Below are 18,943 nucleotides of genomic sequence, written 5' to 3'. Positions count from 1 at the left end.
GTTTTCGTGATGCACATTTTCTTTGCATAAAACTCTCTCTTATACGTGAGTTGCTGTGGATTTGTTTCTCCAAAGTACCCAGACTAATACAGTCAGCGAGGGGTGTCGTGTCTCATAGTGGTGCTGGCCATGTGGTGCTCTCTGTGGACTAGCTGCTCTGAGCGGGAGCTTTGTCCTCAAGGCTTGGTAGGCCAGGATGTGCTCCATTCTTTCTTCCTCCCCCTTCATTTGCTCCCGTGTGCTCTGATCAGACATGTTCCTTTCCCGGAGCTGCAAATTCAGTGCTGTTCTCTGAAATAAATTCTCTTTGGGGGAGGGGCACGTAGTTGGGATTGGGGCTGGCCCCTCAGACCTCTCCACTGGTTCCCTACTCAATGCTGGCATGTTGCATTCACATCTTGGAGCACTGGGTTGAAGTCTGGTCCCTCTTTCCCTATAAACAATAGCCTCCCGTTGGGTGAGTTAGTGCTCTGTTCACCCACTACCCATTTCTTTCTTCTTTTTTCCCCTCCCCCACTCCTCCTCTTTAGTTGGCTACCATATGTATCCCTGGATTTTAGCCAAAGTAATTCTGACATTAAAGGACAAAATGGGAAAACTTAACTCTTTGTGATCTCAAAACCCATCACACAACAGCTTTAATTAGGAGAGTCTGCTAGTAGTATAAAGGTAAATATGAAAGGGCTTCAAAAGTTTGTTACAAAAAATGGAATGAAAAAATAATGGATTTTTCCCATAAACTGTCTGAAACCCTTCTCATATGTATCAAAAAGCTCCCTGTCATCGAGTTGATGCTGACTTATCCTGACCCTGTAGGATATGGTAGAACTGCTTCTGTGAGCTTCCAAGACTGTAACTCTTTTTTGGAGTAAAAGCATTTTATTTATCCTGAGGAGTCGCTGGTGGTTTGAACTGCAGGCCATGTGCTTGGCAGCCCAACAAGTAACCACTGTGCTTCCAGAACTCCTTTTCTGACATATAGATCAGTAGAATAGACTTCAGAATCTAGAAGTAAACTCACACATCTATGGGCTTTTTGACAAGAGTACTAAGCTCATTCAATGGAGAAGCAATACTCTTTTCAACAAATGGTGCTTGGACAACTGGGTAGACACATAAAAGAATGAATTATGATCTTTAATTTACATCTCACACAAAAATAAATTAAAAATTTATCAAAGACCTAAATGTGACAGCTAAACCTATATCCAAGAATAAGGATTAAAAAATAAAGAGCCTTTATGGTCTTGAATTCGGTAAAGGACTCTTAGATAGCATACCAAATACATAGGCAACAAAGGTTGTTGTGTCTACTGTTAGGTGCCACGGAGTTGATTCTAACTCCCAGTGATCCGATCGATGTGCAGTAGGAGGAAATACTGCCCAGTCCTGCACCACCCTCACGATTGTTTTTGTTTGAGCTCATCCATATAGCACTGTGTCAATCCTTCTTGTCGAGGCCACCTTCCTATTTTTTGCTGCCCTTTCCTCTATTTAACCAGACATGATGTCTTTACTGGGGACTGGTCTGTCCTGATAACTTGTCCAAAGTTAGTAAGGTGAAATCTCCGCCATCCTTGCCTCTAAGGAATATTCTGGCTATCCTTCTTCCAAGACATATTTGTTTGTTCTTTTAGCAGTCCATGGTACTTTTCACATTCTTTGTCAGTACCATAATTCAAATACATCAATTATTCTCCAGTCCTTCTTATTCCGTGTCCAACTTTCATGGTAGGGAATGCTAAATAGTTTTCCTTGAAACAATAGCAAGTTCTTACTGGAGAATATCAGTTTGCATCATTCTACACAGAGATCTTCACATTTTCTATTTAAATATTCATGACATGTAGAGGGGAATGGTAATTGTATCTTCACATATGCAAAAAATAACCTTCTCATGCTAATTATGCAGAAAGAAATAATGCTGTTTGAAGACACAGAGGATGTATGTTTGGATATGAACTATTCACTAAGCTCTCCTCGCTAAGGGGCTGGAGGAACAGTCTATTCTGAATGCTTCCCCATTTATATTCTCCTTTCGCATGAGCTCCCTCATTCCTTTCACTGTGGTGTTAGGTGTGACAGTGTATTAGCAAGCTGTCTCAGCCATTCGGGCATTTTATCAGTTCTACAAAGACAGATGCTAAATAGCATCGTCTACACTGAAATCTCTGATGACTCTCTGGAGGTACGTTGAGGGCAAGCGCCGCACTGGGGCACGTGTGTGGCCTATTCATCTGTGAAACTGCAAGGACAGGGTGGCTTTGGAGTAAACTTTCTTACCCTCCCACCCTCAAGGCTTCTGTTTTCCTTAATCATTTGAGCATTGACTTCTTTTAGGAAAGCTATCCATTTTTGTTCTTTGGGCAGGGAAGGATTTAAAGCAACCACCCTCCTTCTGGCATTGAGCCAAAACAATGTCAAAAACAGTGTGCCATCTGGCCTCTCCATCCAGGCTGAGCCCACGGAGCCACGCTAGAACTGGGTTCTAGGTTAGTCATCTATTGAAAACGGCACAAGCATGACTTGCTCAACAATCTCTGGGTCTTGCTTATGTCAGACAGTTATTCTAGAAGGAGCTCTACTTCCAATGAACTGCCTATTGATGTTATTGGACTTCTTCCTGAAAGAAGCCTATGAGACTGAGCTTGTTATTAAGGTGATGGAACTGGAAAATTCAGCCTTGAGATGGAAACAGGGATAGCTGTTTTCATTGTCCTTTCGCTTTGGATTTCAGATGAATGAAGAACAAACTAAGGGGTTGAGGTGCTCTTTGAGGGACTCTTTAGCCCTCAAAGTGTATGGATTCTGTTATGGATTGTAGATCCTCAAATAGTTATGAACTTTCTATATATGATGAGTTTTAGATGTGTTGAAGAAATCATAGATGTTAACCAGAATTTTTAAAAGTCTAAGCTCATGATGTTTTCTTTAAGTTGTATTGCTGTGTTACATGTATCTTCATGAGCCTCCTTAAGTCCTTTTAGGAATAACTCCCTGCCCCACCCCCCCCACCATGAAAGTCACTGCCATCCAATTTGATGACAACTCATAGAGACCCTATAAGAACAAGACAGAGTATAATTGATTGCCGTAGGGAAGCTAGGAGTAATCCAAAAGATTCTAGAGTCACTTAATGAATTACTTATATTCTCATTTTACCATGTCTTTACCCTCTGACTGATAAGCCCACACCTTTCCAATTCTATGGAAAAGGAAAAGTGAATTATTTGAATTTTTTCACTCTGTTATCATCATAGGAGAGCACTAACTTAGCTGTAGTTTAGTAGTCTCCACCATATAATTTCTATTTTTTATCTGTGCTAATTATATTTAAATTAAGTGCTTTTGACTAAAGTACTTCAAGTATTACATAATCTTTCAATTTTAAGCAACATTTTTCTAACTGTACAACGGAATGCAAAAGAGAAATATATAGATTTTTAAACTAAGATTTTACAGAAAAGAAAAATGTCCTGGTTTTATTCATAGTGAATGGTTGGTGAGAAAAGTTGTGATCGCAACTGATTTAGATCTAAGAAACTTATAAGAATTTCAGGCAAATAAAATCAAATTTAGCCATCAATAGCCACCCACAAAAAAAAAAAAAAACAACAAACCCAAACAAAACAAAACAAAATTTTTAAAAAGTCCACTGCCAGTGAGTTAATTCTGACTCATAATGACCCTAAAATATTTGAAGTGGGAGTATGTGAATAAGGATTAAATTAATCTTGTTTGAGTCCAATCAAAAAAGAACCACACTCATTGCCGTCAAGGCCATGCTGACTCATGGGTACCCTAAAGGACTGGGGAAAACTGCACCTGAGGTCTTCCAAGACTGTAACTCTCTCCCTCGGAGCAGCCAGTGGTTTCAAACTGCTGACCTTGCAGGTAGCAGACACATGTAACCACTATGTGACCAGGGCTTCAAAGGAGGCCTTTATTGGGGTTGAAGAGGGGAAGAAAGTTGGCTGGTTTCGCAGCACAGTTATGCTCATCAGTGTTTGCTGTGTGGTGTCCACTAGAACAAAGTAGTCCTGCCCTGTAGGGCTTTCTAGGCTGTCACCTCTACACATCAAAGCATTTCACAGGGTCTTTGTCTCCCACCAGCCTTTCAGTGGGCAGCCCAGCGCTCAATTATTGTGCCGCCAGAGTTCCACAACCAAACCAAACACATCAAGCTGATGCTGACTCATGATGACCCCATAGGACAGGAAAGAACTATGGGTTTCCAAGACTCACTCTTCACAGGAGTAGAAGGTCTCCATACAGATTGTTCCAGTGATGTGCTGAGATTAACTCTGGTGAGCTAGCCCACAAAAAGCCAAACCTGAGCAAAAGAAGCAGGAATTAGGGAGATGCGTTGTTGGGAGAAGATCCCTAGAAGAGGTCAGATTTGTGCTGCGTCTTCACGGTAGATCCTTAGGAGAGGAGAGGAGGAATGCGTGAGAGGAGCTGTGGGAGACCTATAGGCTGATGGAAGAGCAAAATCATCAAGGCCAGATAGCATGGCCAGAGGTGCATTGGGGGCCTGTGGAGAAACACCTAGAGAGAGAAAGCCAGTCTATATGTGTCGTTATGTGTCATGTCATTGGGCAATTGTTTATAGATTTTAAGCAGATGTGAGACAGGACTTCATTACTCGTCAGTCAAAAGAATGATCCAGAGAAGGCAAAAAGAGGAAGTAAAGAAAAGATAGCCTTCCTATGCAACAATGAGAACCTTTCATGGTTAAATAAACATCCAAAAAAAACAAAAGCCTCACTGCCATTAAGTTGGTGCTGACTCATAGTAACCCTATAGAACGGCATAGAACTGTCCTTGTGGGTTTCCTAGAATGTAACTCCTTATGGGAATAGAAAGCCCTGTGTTTCTCCCATGGAACGGCTGGCGGTTTTGAACCACTAACCTTGAGGATTGCAGCCCAAAGAGTAACCACTATGCTACCAGGGCTCCTGCTAAATATATCTCATATACAGATGAGAATAAAAAGGTCAAGAGATATTTGCAGTAAATACAATCACTGGTTGATATTTTTCAGTATAAAGAGCTCATGCAAACATGTTGATGTGAAACAGACATACTGTATGAACAGAAACGTGTGCAGATTACATTTATGCTAAAGGGAACTTGTTCATTACCATTTGTTTACCGGAGTAATCCAAATCGAACAATAGATAAAGAAGACCTGCTCTTCTGTCTAATTAGCCAAAGCTTTTATCAAGAAGCATAAAATATAGATAAATGTTGACCTTATTATCTCACACTTGGGACTCTGAAGGAAATAATATAAAATATGGAAAATGTCACAAGCCTGAAATGCTTATGACAATGTAAATTAATTGGGGAAAATGAAAATAGCATAAGTTCCAAATAGTATTGCAAATTATGGGTAGAATATTGCTTAGCCACACACAAGAAAATGAAGTTTTGAAGTCAATAGCACCATGAACACTCAGTGCTCTAAATGAAAAGACTCTGAAGGGGGGAAGGACATGAACTATAAAAGTATCATATCTACAGTCTATGTTTTGGGAAACTCTAGAAGGAAAAGTACAAGAGCACTCAGAGGTGAGAGAATTAGAGAAGGCTTAGTAATGTTTGTCTCCATACCTTCTGCAGGCTGTTGCCAATTACATGATTCGAGCAGGCTGTTTGCCACTTGGTGGTCTTGGTATATGTTTTATCACCACCTTTCTGTTCTCATTATGCCAGTCAGCTCTGCCCCCAGGTCATTCCCCTTTAGATTGTGCCAGAATTCAAACAACTCGTGTGATGTGTGAGGCCATGTAATTTAGAGACAATAAGCTCTAATAGCCTTTCTCTAAAATCATTTCCTTTGGCTTTGTTGAAAATTGAGCCAAACAGTGAACACAGTTTTCAGGGACTTTGTTATTCTTGAAGCCATGCTCCTTTAAGATCTTTGCCTTCATTCCTGAGCCACCACAGCAAAGTTGAAATTGATCTCTGTGACGCCACATTACTCTGACTTCAGGCCATCCTCTTAGATGATGATGAAATCATGTGCTTAGAGTAGCTTTCCAACATTACTTGGGAGTTGTCCTTCCCACCCACTGATGCCCATAGGGTTTGACTTGACAGGGTTCTATAGTATGTTTCTATCTAATGATACTGAGGAATGCACAAATTACAGATATATAATTCCCATGTAACCTTTTTTGGACATTATAAGATCATAACACATTATTGTAGTGTCTAAGATTGTTAATAAGTATATTTTAAAACTTCTTATAGTAACTTTAGCTGATACTGTGAGCTCTTTTTTGTTACTCTTGAAGTGTTCTATGTGCCATCTATAGTCAGGTTTTCTAATATTTTTGCAAGTATTTTCTTTGTCATTTGGTGACCTTAATTGATGCATAATTAGTATCAGCAAATTGGGAAGATGCCATGTTTACAATATTTCTTACTCAGAAGTCTAGGCCACCAAAATCTCAGAGCAGAGACTCATCTGTAGGATTAGTAGCCACAACCTCATTTAACCTGAGACAAGAACTAGAGAGTGCCCAGCTAGCATCACTGATGGATCTGATCAGGGCCCCAACAGATGACCCATGGTACAATGGTATGAAAACATGGCACAGGATTCAGATGCTTAAAAGCTCCAGACTTGATGGGCCCATTGAGAGCCAAGGACACTGAGACTTGTTCTCAAAATAAGCCCTGAGACCACCTTTTATCAAAATAATAGAAGGAAACACAGAAGGAAGGCTGTTATCTGTGAGCACAGAGCTCAATTAAAAGTGAAAATGTCTATACGAGACCAACAGGTCAAAAATTACTCTAAAGCAAAGATGAGACATCAAACATGCAGGACACCTAGAATTCTAGAACCAGAACAACCACAATTCCAGGAAAGAAAATGTTGGTTCCTTGTGAAAAGTGTTAACTCACACCACTAAACAAATTACACAGCAACTGTTAAATAGGGGGCAAATGTACTGCACACATTTTCACCAAAAACAAAAGCACATTATATATTAAAAGGCTCAGCTGATACCAGCTAGCTTGCCATCCTGGGATTGACAATCAGTACCTGAGAATATCAGACATATTCCATGCCCTCCACTAAGGTACTTAGCTGGAGCTGTCATGAATCAAACTTTCGTATCGAAGCTGCAAAACACAGAAAGTCAATGTCTTCACATATTATTGTTTTAATGGTATTGAGTTGGCTAAATGAACCAATTAGATTTCCCGCATGAATCAAAGGCTTTGTTTTTCTTCTTCTTTTTTAAACTGCTTCAGCTTATTCTAAACAACAAAGCTACTAAGAAAGAAACTTGCAAACCTTCAGATGATGAATTTCAGAAAGGCTTAAAGTAGTCTTTCCTACTCATTATGATTACTTTTGTGACCACGTGACAGACACTGTGATCTAAGCCCTACATTCATTATGACGCGTTCAATAAATGGAGGCATCTGAAATACAATGTCATCCATCGTCATTAAAGGCTGCATCCAATATCTGGGTCCCCAACTGCATGAGATTTTATTAAATGCATTCTGCCACAACATCCAGTCCTCCTAATTGGTTTATGGATGGCCCCCACCACTCAGGCACATCCTAATTGCATTTTTCCACATGTCTAACTTGATTTATGGTTCCTTATTTGCTTTATATTATTTATAACAAATTGGGGTAAGATTGTGAAGACACGAAATATAATTTACAGTAGTTCTTCTTCCACAAAGATGGGGCTTACCTAAGAATTCCTAACAGCATTTTTGCTTTTTTATAAAGTGCTTTGCTCAGATTATAACAAATAATGTCTTCATTCTCTTTCTAGAAATAATTATGCTTTTTTCTTGATTTTCCATTGATAAATGTTTAAAATTATTTGGGCTGAGTTGTGTGCACAATACAAAAAGAATCAGGCCCTCAGCCAAGTTTAGATGGGCATTTGGAATGCATTTGGAAGAGAACCCATATTATCCAGAAGCGAGTAAGGAAGTGAGGTAGTATCTGAGTAAAATTAAGTGAAGGCACTACTGCAACAAGGCATCTTACTGAGAATGATCTTTTCTGTTTTACAAATAATAACTTTTAAGATGCCAATGGTTTAATTTATAATGAATTGACAGCTGATAAAGCTATAGGAAGTACTTTAAAATAGTAGGCAGAAATGTAAAGGCAGAGAATGACAGAGACCAGAGAAAGAACCCCCTCGCTGATCTGTGCTATGTGTCATCATGGATCATCTTGCTCAGCTCTCCTTCTAAGTAATGACTTTCCACTGGAGTTGTTGGCAGGGGCTAGTTTCTTATGAAGTCCAGGAAAATGTATGTGAAGAGGAGGAAGTATAAGTTATTTACAACAATTTATAGAAAGCCTCTGGTCTTCCTTTGAGAGGAGAGAAACAAGGTTTACCCCACCAGGATCTTCAGTTCAAACGCAGAGTACATGAGTAAAAGAGACAGAAGGGAAAGAGAAATTGATTGGAAGAGAAATGCAAAGAAAGCGAGGGAATGCCGATCATTTCAATCTTATTTTTGTGAATTAAATATGTGAAAGGGTTGCAGCCCATAGCATAAATAATAAATTGGCGACTAGCAAAGCTAGAGATGTTAGTTACCAGATGACAAGGCAGACGATCTCACTAATGGTTGCAGCTCAATTCTTAAAAGAAAGTTTTTATACTTTTCATTTCCTCATGTGTGCCTAGACTTCCACCCCCAGTACTGAAAGGCCCCTCCCCTCCTCTCTGGAGTGATATGGGAGGACACCCCATAGAAGATTCCACCGGGGCCCAGGAGGGTTGAAGCTTCTCTATCTGTGGTGTCAGTGGAGTCCAGGGGAATTGGGGGCAGAAACAATCAGCTCTGTTTACCCCTTCTAGGAGGTTTGGTGGCTTAGTGGGTGTACACTGAGCTGAAAACTGCACGGTCAGCTGTTCAACACCATCAGCTACTCCTCGGGAAGAAAGAATAGGCATTTTACTCCCATCAAGAGTTACAGCCTCTTAAACCCTGTACTATAGGCTCACTATGAGTCTGGATCCACTTGATAGTAGTGAGTTTGGTTATTGAGTGTCCTCTCCCTTCAAGGCAAGGAGGTATGAGGGAAGGACTAGTGGGGATCTAGAATCCTCATCTCCACTCAAAGAGGAACTGCTTTCTCCAGTGTCCACGCTGTCCAGTAGATTCAAAGGCTTCTAGCCCAATCCAGCTAGAACAAGGCAGTGCTTCCTGAGCCCTTCCAGAGAGATGGCAGAAGAAGTCAGCTACGGCAGGAGGTTTAAAATCTAAAGTTTCATAACACTCCAAAGTTTCAATAAAAAAAAAATCACTCATCATACCAAGACCAGGAATATCTCAAATGAATAACAGTTAATGTATAACAACAATGTTGAGTTACCAGAAATGCTAGATTTATCTAACCAACAATTTTTAAAGTAGAAAATTACCACTTTGAATAATGAAAATATAAACAACTCCAGCAAAGATATAGAATGTCTCAGCAAGGAAGCAGGAGGCATAAAGGACCACCAACTGAGAATTTTAGAACAGAAAATAGGATATCTCGAATGGAAACCAGAATGCTTGGGTTCATCAGCAGAATGAAGGTAGAAAAAACAAGTGAACTTGAAATGACAGCAGTAGAAATTATTTGATCCAGAAGCAGAGAAAACACGAGGCCTAGCAAAAGTGAACAAAGACAGCTTCAGGGAACTCTGGGACTACAAGGGGGTACCCAAAACCACCACCACCAACAAGACAACCGAATTATGCTAGATGGCGCATAGCTTTCTTAGTACACATTTTTCCCCCGGTAGGCCAGCATCCAGCAACTCACTCTGAGTTAGTGCACCCAGTGGCGTCACCTGGAAGGTTCTCTCCGGTCACAGTGAATTTTTTTTGTAAAAGCAGTTTCACTCAAACCTTATTTTTGTGATGATTGATTTAAGAGAACAGGGTGTGGCTGTGACATTTTTTGTCCTGCTCAGAAAAATACTGTAGAAACTGTTGTGATATTGAACACAGCTTACAAGGAGAGCATTATGGGACAAACTCAAGTGTACGAGCAGTTTTCTCATTTCAAAAGAGGTGAAATGTCAATAGATGACAAACCTCATTCTGGACATCTATCAACTTCCAGAACAGATGAAAATGTTGACTTGGAGTTCATATGGAGTTCATTCCACCAGGTCAGACTGTTAATAAGCTTTCTATTTAGAGGTACTGAAAAGATTGTGTAACTGTGTGACAAAAAAGTTCTGAATTGTGACAGATGGGAGACCAGTTTTGCCACCATGACAATGCACCTGTTCAAACAGCCACCTCAGTGCAGCAGTTTTTGGCAAAAATCCCCAGCATATATCTCTTTCCCCACCCACCTTACTCACCTTGCCTCACTTTGTGTGACTTCTTTTGGTTTCCTTGAATAAAGAGGGCCAGGAAAGGACAGTGATATGATGATGTAGAAGAGGTGACGAAAAAAACAAGAGCGGTGCTGGCAGACATCCAAACCAATGACTTAGAAGAATGTTTCCAAGAATGGAATCACAGATTTGACAAATGTATTAAGTGTAATGGAAAGTACTTTGAAGGTGATAAGGTTGTTTTGTAAAAAAAATTAAATATGTAGCCCTGAAAAAAATAAATCCAGTTTTTTAGTAGTACCTTCTCCTATTACAAAAATTTAATCTATCACTGGAATCCCAGAAGTTTAGAGAGAGGAAAAGCTTGAGAATAAACCCAAGGAAATCCTAACTGAACACTTCCCAAATATGCCAAGAGACATAAACCTACAGCAACAAGAAGCTGGGCATACCAGAAAAAGTATAAATCTAAATTAATTCATGACAAGGCACATCATGATTAAATTTGAGAAAACTAATGAAAATACAGAAAAAAATGACACATTTCCTCTAAGGAATTTTCACCAAAACCAAGAGGAGAGGGAAGTGGCATGGTATTTTGCAAGAGCAACGAGAAAGGTACAGGGATCCAAATGCCTAGGTCCAGCTCACATCGTTTGCAGGAATAATGGTAAAATCAGGATATTCTCAGATGGAAAGAAGCTAAGATTTTGTTTACAGCAGACCTACCCTAAAATAATGCCAGAGCAGGACCTCTTTGTAGAGCGCAGATACAGAAAAAGAAACCTTGAAACATTGGAAGGAAAGGGAAGAACATGGTAAACATGTGGCTAAATATGCTGGCCTTCCATTTTACTTCTTGAACTTTCTGTTATATGTTAATGCATGAGGCAAAAATGATGTCGGTATAGAAATTAGTTCTAATAATTTTGTTATAGATAGTGAAGAGTAATGGACAAAATAGGAGGTTGGCTTTCTACATTTCATTTGAACTGGTAAAATTGTACACCAGTAGATTGTGAAAAGTTATGTATTTGTAATGCAACCTGTGGGTGGGCCATCCTTTATGTCGGCGATACAAAGAGATCCACTCCACAACGGTATGTGGTAGGTGTTCTCAGGTGGCCTTGAGTCCTTTTGACTCATAGTGACTCTGCGTACAACAGAGCAAAGCACTGAGCCATCTTCACAAGTGTTCTTATATTCGAACCCATTGTTGCAGCCGCTGTGACAAACTATCTTGTCCCAGGGCCTTCCTCTTTTGCACTGCTCTGCTTTATGGAGCATGATGTCCTTCTCCGGGGACTGGTCCTTCCTGATCACATGTGCGGAGTACCGGAGACAAAGTCTATCCATCCTTGCTTCTAAGGAGCATTCCAGCAATACAGATTTATTTGTCCTTGTGGCAGTTCATGGTAATTTTTCAATATTCTTCACGAGCACCGTCATGCACATGCTTCAGTTATTCTCTGTCCGATATTCACATGCATGTTAGGTGATTGGGCCAGGTTCACCGTAACTTCCAAGTCTTGTTTTTCAACACTTTATAGAGGTCTTGAGTAGCAGATTCACTAATGAACTGCATCCTTTGATATCTTGGCTTCTGCTTTCATAAGCATACATTAAGGATCCAAACAAGAGCAAATAAATTCTTCACAGCTTCAATTTTTTTCTTCATTTATCATGGTGTTAACTATTGGTCCAGCTGTGAGTTGTAATTCCATATGAAGGCTGCAATCCTTGATCTTCATCAGCAAGTTGCTTTGAATCCTCGTCCCTTTCAGCAAGCATGTTGTTTCATTGACATCTTGAAGGCTCTTAAGCCTTCCATGGATCCTGATGCCACATTCTTCTTCATATGAGCCGCTTCTCTGATATTGTCCTCAGTTTACAGTGTTAATAAGTATGGAGAAAGGATACAACCCTGACACACACCTTTCCTGATTTTAAACCGTGCAGTATTTCCTTGTTCCATTCCCACAATGACCTCCCAATTCATGTACAAGTTCTGAGTAAGCACAATCAAGTGTTCTGGAATTGTCATTCTTCCTTATCCTTAGTTTGTTATAATCCATGCTTTCAAATACATTAGTTAATAAAACACTAATACATATATTTCTGGTGTTCTCCATCTGATCAGCAATGATATCCCTTGTTCCACCTCCTCATCAGAATCCAGCCTGAAACTCTATCAGCTCCCCATCAATATATTGTTGCAACTGTTGTTGAACGATCTTCAGCAAAATTCTACTTGCTTGACATATAAATGATACTCTTCTATAATTTGAGCATTCTGTTGGGTCACTTTTCTTTGGAATGAGTATAGTTGGCCCAGTTGCTGCCTTCCAAATTGCCTTACAAAGATGAGTGAGTGCTTCCAGTGCTGCATCAGCTTGTTAAAACATTTCAATTTGCATTCCATCTATTCCTGGAGCGGCCTTTTTGACTGATGCTTTCAGTGCAACTCGAACCTCTTCCTTCAGTATCATTGGTTCTTGCTCATCTATACCTCCTGAAATGGTTGAGTGCTGACTAGTTCTTTTTTGGTTCAGTGACTCTAGTGATTCTGTAGTTTTTCTATCTTCTTTTGATGCTTCCTGCATTCTTCAATATTTTTGCCATAAAAACTTTCAAAAGTACAACCTGAGGCTTGATTTTTTTCAGTTTAAAATACGCTGAGCTTGTTTTTTGGGGGGTTTTCTTGGTCTTCTAACTAGATTTTTTCACATTTCATTATATTTGACTTTGTCTTCGCTAGCTGCCCTTTGACAATTTTCTCTTCATCCCATTGAAGTCATCATTTCTTCCATTTGCCTTAGCGAATCTAAGATTAAGAGCAAGCTTTAGAGTCTCTTCGACATCCACTTTGGTCCTTTGTTCTTTTCCTGTATTTTTAGTGGCTTTGTGCTTCTTCATGAATGGTGCTTCTGATGTCTCCCACAGCTCATTCAGTCTTCTGTCATTGGTGTCCAATGTGTCAAATCTGTCCTTGTGATGTTCTCAAAATTCAGATGGGTTATACTCAAGGTCATAGTTTAGCTTTTGTGGACTTGTTTTCATTTTCTTCAACCTGAACTTACATATGATCAATTGATGGGATGTTCCACTGTTGGCCCTGGGCCTGGTTGTAGCTGCTGATATTGAGTTTCTCCATCATATCTTACGATAGATGTAGTTGATTTAATTTCTGTGTACTCCCTCTGGAGAATTTCATGTGTATAGTCACCTTTTGTGTTGTTTAAAAAAGATACTTTCAATGAAGAATCATTGTTCTTATAAAATTTTATCATGTCTTCTCCACCTTCATTTTTATCATCAAGACCATCTTTTCAAACTACTGGTCGTCCCTCTCTGGTTCCAACTTTTGCATTCTAATTGCCAATAATTATCAATGCATCTTGATTGTTGATTGATCAATTTCAGATTGAAGATGTTGATAGAATTCTTCATTGTCTTCATCACTAGCTTTAGTGGTTAGTACAAGAATTTGAATAATAGTTACAGTGATTGGATTTCATTTTAGGTGGATAGTTATAATCTTAATACAGATAAGATTGTATTTCAAGGTAGGTCTTGAAATGTCCATTTTACAATGAATACAAACTTTTCCTCTTGATTGTGTCATTCACAGTATAGTAAACCTTATGATTCTTTCTGGTTCAAAATGGCCAATACTAGTTCATTTCAGCTCTCTAAATACATACAAGATAAATCTTTATGCATTCTATTTCCTTTTTGACAACTTCCAAATTTTCTAGATTCATTTTTTTAACATTCTAAATTCTGATTATTAATCGATGTTTGCAGCTGTTTCTTCTCATTATGAGTCATGCCCCATGTATTAGTCTGGGTACATTAGAGAAAAAATACACAGAAACTCATGTATAAGAGAGAGTTTTATATAAAGGTTAAGTGTGCATGGAGAAAACATACCAACCCAGTGCTGCCCAAGCCCAAAGGTCCAACATTAACCCATTAACCCATATGTCCAACACCAATTCACAAAGTCCTCTTCCATCTCACAAAACAGATGCAATGATGGTGACTGCAGGAGGAAAGCTGACTCAGTGAGCGTGTAGGCATCTCAGAGCTGGCAGGGGTCTCCACACGGGTGCTCCAGCCCCCAGGGCTGCATTGGGGTAGGTCCATGTCAGTAAGGTGACCAGACGTCCTGCTTTTGGCGGGACAGACCCAATTATTAACAATTTGTCCTGTGTCCCGCAGTGCTTTAAAAAAGTCGTTTTTTAAAAGTCCCGATTTTTGGAAAGAATGCACCACAAGCTAGGGTATACGGTTTTCGGCTGCCATGTGTCTATTTCACCAGGATATGAGTTTTATCAATGGTGTCCCGCTTTACCAATGTTAAAATCTGGTCACCTAATCCATGTGGCTTCTCCTCAGGAATGTCTTGCAGGAAGTGAGCCTTGCCAACTAAAGCATGGAACTGGCTAAGGCAGCTGCACCCTGGTCTAACCATCAGAAAGCAAGAGACCCGAGAACTCAAAAGGCGAGGCTCACCAAGCCATTTATCTCTCCACCCTTCAATTAACCCCACATGTATTTATCGGCCAGGTTGGCACCATAAACTAACTACCTCACCCCATCAGCAGATGGTGGTCCCAAAGGCTTTACTTACATAGGCTTTACTCCATGGACGTAGTTGTGGTCGACTCTAATTTGAGAAAGAAACTACTCTGCAGGCATATTTGAGTGCCTTCTGATTAGAAGGACTGATCTTCTGGCACTATCTCAGACGATGTTCTGCTTCTGTTCATAACATTTTCACTAGATCAGACAATGTCCCCCTGCTATCCATGGCTTTCAGGACATCAGGCGGTGTCCCCTGCTCTCCATCAGGTGTTCAGTAGCTAATTCCTCAGAAGGGGCTCATTCCTCAGTCTGTTCCTTCTCGGTCTGTTCCTAGTCTGGAAACTCTGATGAAACCCGTTCCCTTTTGGTGACCCTGCTAGTATTTGAAACACCAGTGACATAACTTCCAACGTCACAGAAACATAGAAGCCACAACAGTATGATATAGACAAGTGATGGACATGCCATATGATTCTTGAAAAAACAAAAGTCCAGAAATTCAGAACAGATTAGTGGTGGTGGGATGAATGGAGGTTATTACAGGGAGCAGACAACGGTGATGGTGATGTGGTTGTGGAAGCGTTTGACCCCTGGCTCGGATATGTTAATCTAATTTTACAAAAGTGTGACTCTAAAAAACTTTCCCTTTTTAAACAGCTCAGTGTTCTGTGCAAGGTGGTTGTCGAATGCATCCTGCCTTTCTCAAGTTTGGCTGAAAAACTAAACTCTCTCCTGACTAGTCAATTCCAACTTGCAGTGACCATATGGGAAAATAAATCTACCGCTCCATAGGGTTTCCGAAGCTGTGGTCTTTCCAGCACAGCCATCTTTATTTTTTCCTCTTGGAGCAGCTGGTGGGTTTGAACTGCTGATCTTGACCTTTTAGTCAGCAGCTGAATGCTTTAACCACTGCCCCACCAGGGCTGCTGTGACTGAAAACAATGTTTAGTATCCCAACACCAGAACAAATTCCAAAATTTTGCTAAGCAACCAAAAATCATGCTTGCCTACAGCTCAGTGTCTCCTCCAAGGTGTAGGTCCGTGTACAAGGACACGGGGTGCTCTCCATGGAAGCAAATGATAATTTCCAGCATGTGCTGTTGTGTCATGTCAGTCCTCACCCTCACGGCACTCACCTGAGCATTCCTTCCATTTTAAATAGCAGCCTTTGTGGCCACATTAGGGAACGCTGGTGGAGTGGTAGTTATGTTCTGGGCTGCTAATTGGAAGGTCTGCAGCACTGAGATAGCAAGACAGGCCCTTCCACTCCAGTAAACCACCACCTTCTCAGAAACTCACAGGAGCAGCTCTACCCTGCCCTACAGTGGGTCAGCATTGACTGGACGGCATTGAGTGAGAGCCAAATTAGATCTCATCTGTCATGTTTAACAGGGGTTACTGTACTAGACGTACTGTGTCTTTGTTAAAATTAGACATCCCCACACAAACATTGAAAATGAATGTGTTTCCCAATGATTTAAAATATTTAGATTTTAGATACTTGATTTGCTAGCTTTCCCAATTTAAGCCATTACCAAAATGATTCTGGTTTTATGAAACTAATAAATGATTGTACGATGGTGCTTCAGAAATTCATAAGAAAATTTCATTAACTAGGATCTCATTTCCGACCAGTTTTTGAAACCCCCCTGGTATTGACTTTTTTGTTGTCAATCGTGGAAAGTCAACCATGTTTAAAAGATGCATAAGGAGCCATCTGTGGGCTCTCCTTTCCTGAACGTTCCACTCAGCACTGTGGGTTTTGTACCCCAAAAGAATTAATTCAGATGTAGACAACATAGGCTTAAAAGATGCGTTCCATGTAAATAACTCAATATGGAATATTTCTTCTTTGATGAAAATCACATTCCCAGGGAGTGAAGATTCCCAGGCTAACTATTCTAAAGTTAATTCAATTCCTCTTGCATGTGTTTTGCTCACTGTATGCCAGGCTCACATACTGTGGGCCGCCACTGTTTTCTTGTTAACTATGCCATTCACCCTCACTTAATTTTATGTCAGTGTTATGGCATTGTCGCTAAGATTCATGCTATGAGAACCTGTCCCTCACTTTGGCTACACTGTACGATGCTCACTGCCATCGAGCCGATGCAGACTCACGGTGATGCTATGGAACAGGGAAGAACTGCCCTTGTGAGTTTCTGAGACTGTAACTCTCTAGAGGAGGAGAGAGCCCCATCTTTCTCCCTCAGAGCAGCTGGTGGTTTTGAACTGCTGACCTTTTGGTTAGCAGCCCAACTTGTAGCTAGTATGAACTATGAAAAGATTGAAATGAAAAAACAAACAAAAACTTTAAGTACATTACTCAGCTTTCCATAAATGTATTGGACCCGTGATAAGAATTTGCCATTCTTGAGCATCTTTAAAAGCTCGTTGAACAGTCTGCACTGGTCGTTAGGTGCCCTGAAGTTGGTGCCGACTCAGAGTGACCCTGCGCGCACCAGAACGAAACACCATCTGGTCCTGGACCTCCCTCACAAGTGTTCTTATGGGTGAGCCCACTCTTGCAGCCACTGTGTCATTCCATCTTGCCATGGCCTTTTTTCCTCCGCCCTTCCACTTTACCAAGCAGGATGGCCTTCTCCAGGGACTGGGCTCTCCTGACAACATGTCCACAGTGTGTCAGACCAAGTCTCCATGCCCTCGCCTCTAAGGAGCATTCTCGTGTACTTCTTCCAGGACAGACGTGTTTGTCCTCTTGGCAGTCCCTGGTACTGGCAATGTTCAGTGCCAGCACCCTATTTCAAATGGACTTAGAGATCTCTATTTGCATGTTTTTTCTCAAAGAAAACTTCAGGCTTCCATGTAATGTGATGTTTTTAAAGCAATACTTTATAGGAAGGCTTTCTAACCGACAGGAAAACAAAACTGCCCCCTCAGAAGTGATTATAAAGGAAATCTTCTGACTCCACCAATGTTGGTAGTATTGCCATTGCTGGGGTCCACTGGGAGTTACTTGGCCATCCACCTCCCAGCATGCCTTAAACAGAGCACCATCTTTTTTAACAACCACAGCCGTCTCCTTGGGGATGTTCTTGGGGGTGTGGAGACCTGATTGTCCTTTTCTCTTCACTTGAAGGTGAGAGGCCCCCCCACCGCAGGAGCTTTCAAAGAAAGACCCACGAAGCCCACGGCATTTCGGAAATTTTATGAGCGCGGCGACTTCCCCATTGCTCTTGAGCACGACTCGAAAGGAAACAAAATTGCGTGGAAGGTAAGTGCTGGCGAAAGTGACACCCCCAGCGCCAAGCAAACGTGGCTGGTAAGTAAGCAGCGTGGAGTCATTTCTCCTCCAATGGAAGATGGTGGGTCCAGCCTCCGCAAAAGCCCCCCTGGTGGCAGCCGTCCACCTTGACGAACAATTAAATTACAGCCTGTGAGGAAGAAAATGACAGAGTGCCTTTGCCTTGGAGAATTGCCTGCTCCCCAATCCATCTCTATTTTTATGAGAGGCTGGCAGCCCCGCCAGTCTCAGGCAGTCCATCAGAAGATGGAACTACTGCTGGCCAGACAGAGCGAGCACTGGCCATTTATCTCCCCCATCCCCATCCCCCCTCGTTCCTCCCTCCCCCCCATCCCGTTCACCTTCCTGCAGGACACTTCCAAATGGAAGCTTTAATTACCTAAATGGATAGGTTGCAATGGCCTGCTCCCAGCCAACGCTGAGCAGAATACCAAAGCAGAAAGCTTCCTCTCCCTGGGCCTGCGGGCGCAGTCACTGTCCTGCGTGCCCCTGTTAGTCGCTGACCTCCGCCGCCGCCACCATTACAGCCCCCACTCTCCCTCTGACAAAAGGTTAATTGGCTTCAAAATAAATGCATTGCCTAATGGCTCCATTCCAACGGGGCTGTGTTTCTTTTTAAAAGGCTCGCTGAAGTTATTAGCCTGGAACTCACCCGACTCCTACCTGGAGAAGGCTTTTGCATTTAATTTGACAAGAGGATGCTGCCCTCCTACCTGCTTCTGCAATGTCATTGCTGCGGGGG

General features: G+C 41.2%; 1 protein-coding gene across 1 annotated transcript in view; it reads left to right on the top strand.

The window, feature by feature from the left end:
* PACRG (parkin coregulated) overlaps positions 1 to 18,943 on the top strand; it is a 590,873-nt gene that overhangs the window by 97,334 nt on the left and 474,596 nt on the right. Inside the window, exon 2 of the mRNA XM_004701916.2 lies at positions 18,037 to 18,171. Within this exon, the coding sequence (XP_004701973.1) occupies positions 18,037 to 18,171 (135 nt within the window). The remainder of the gene's footprint in view (positions 1 to 18,036; positions 18,172 to 18,943) is intronic.

The sequence above is a fragment of the Echinops telfairi genome, unplaced genomic scaffold (genome assembly GCF_000313985.2).
Source record: "Echinops telfairi isolate 266 unplaced genomic scaffold, ASM31398v2 ScPeMD7_3533;HRSCAF=4204_0, whole genome shotgun sequence".
In the NCBI taxonomy this organism is placed as follows: Eukaryota; Metazoa; Chordata; class Mammalia; order Afrosoricida; family Tenrecidae; genus Echinops; species Echinops telfairi.
Note: the sequence above shows the minus strand (reverse complement) of the source record. Positions and strands in the feature narration are given on the sequence as shown.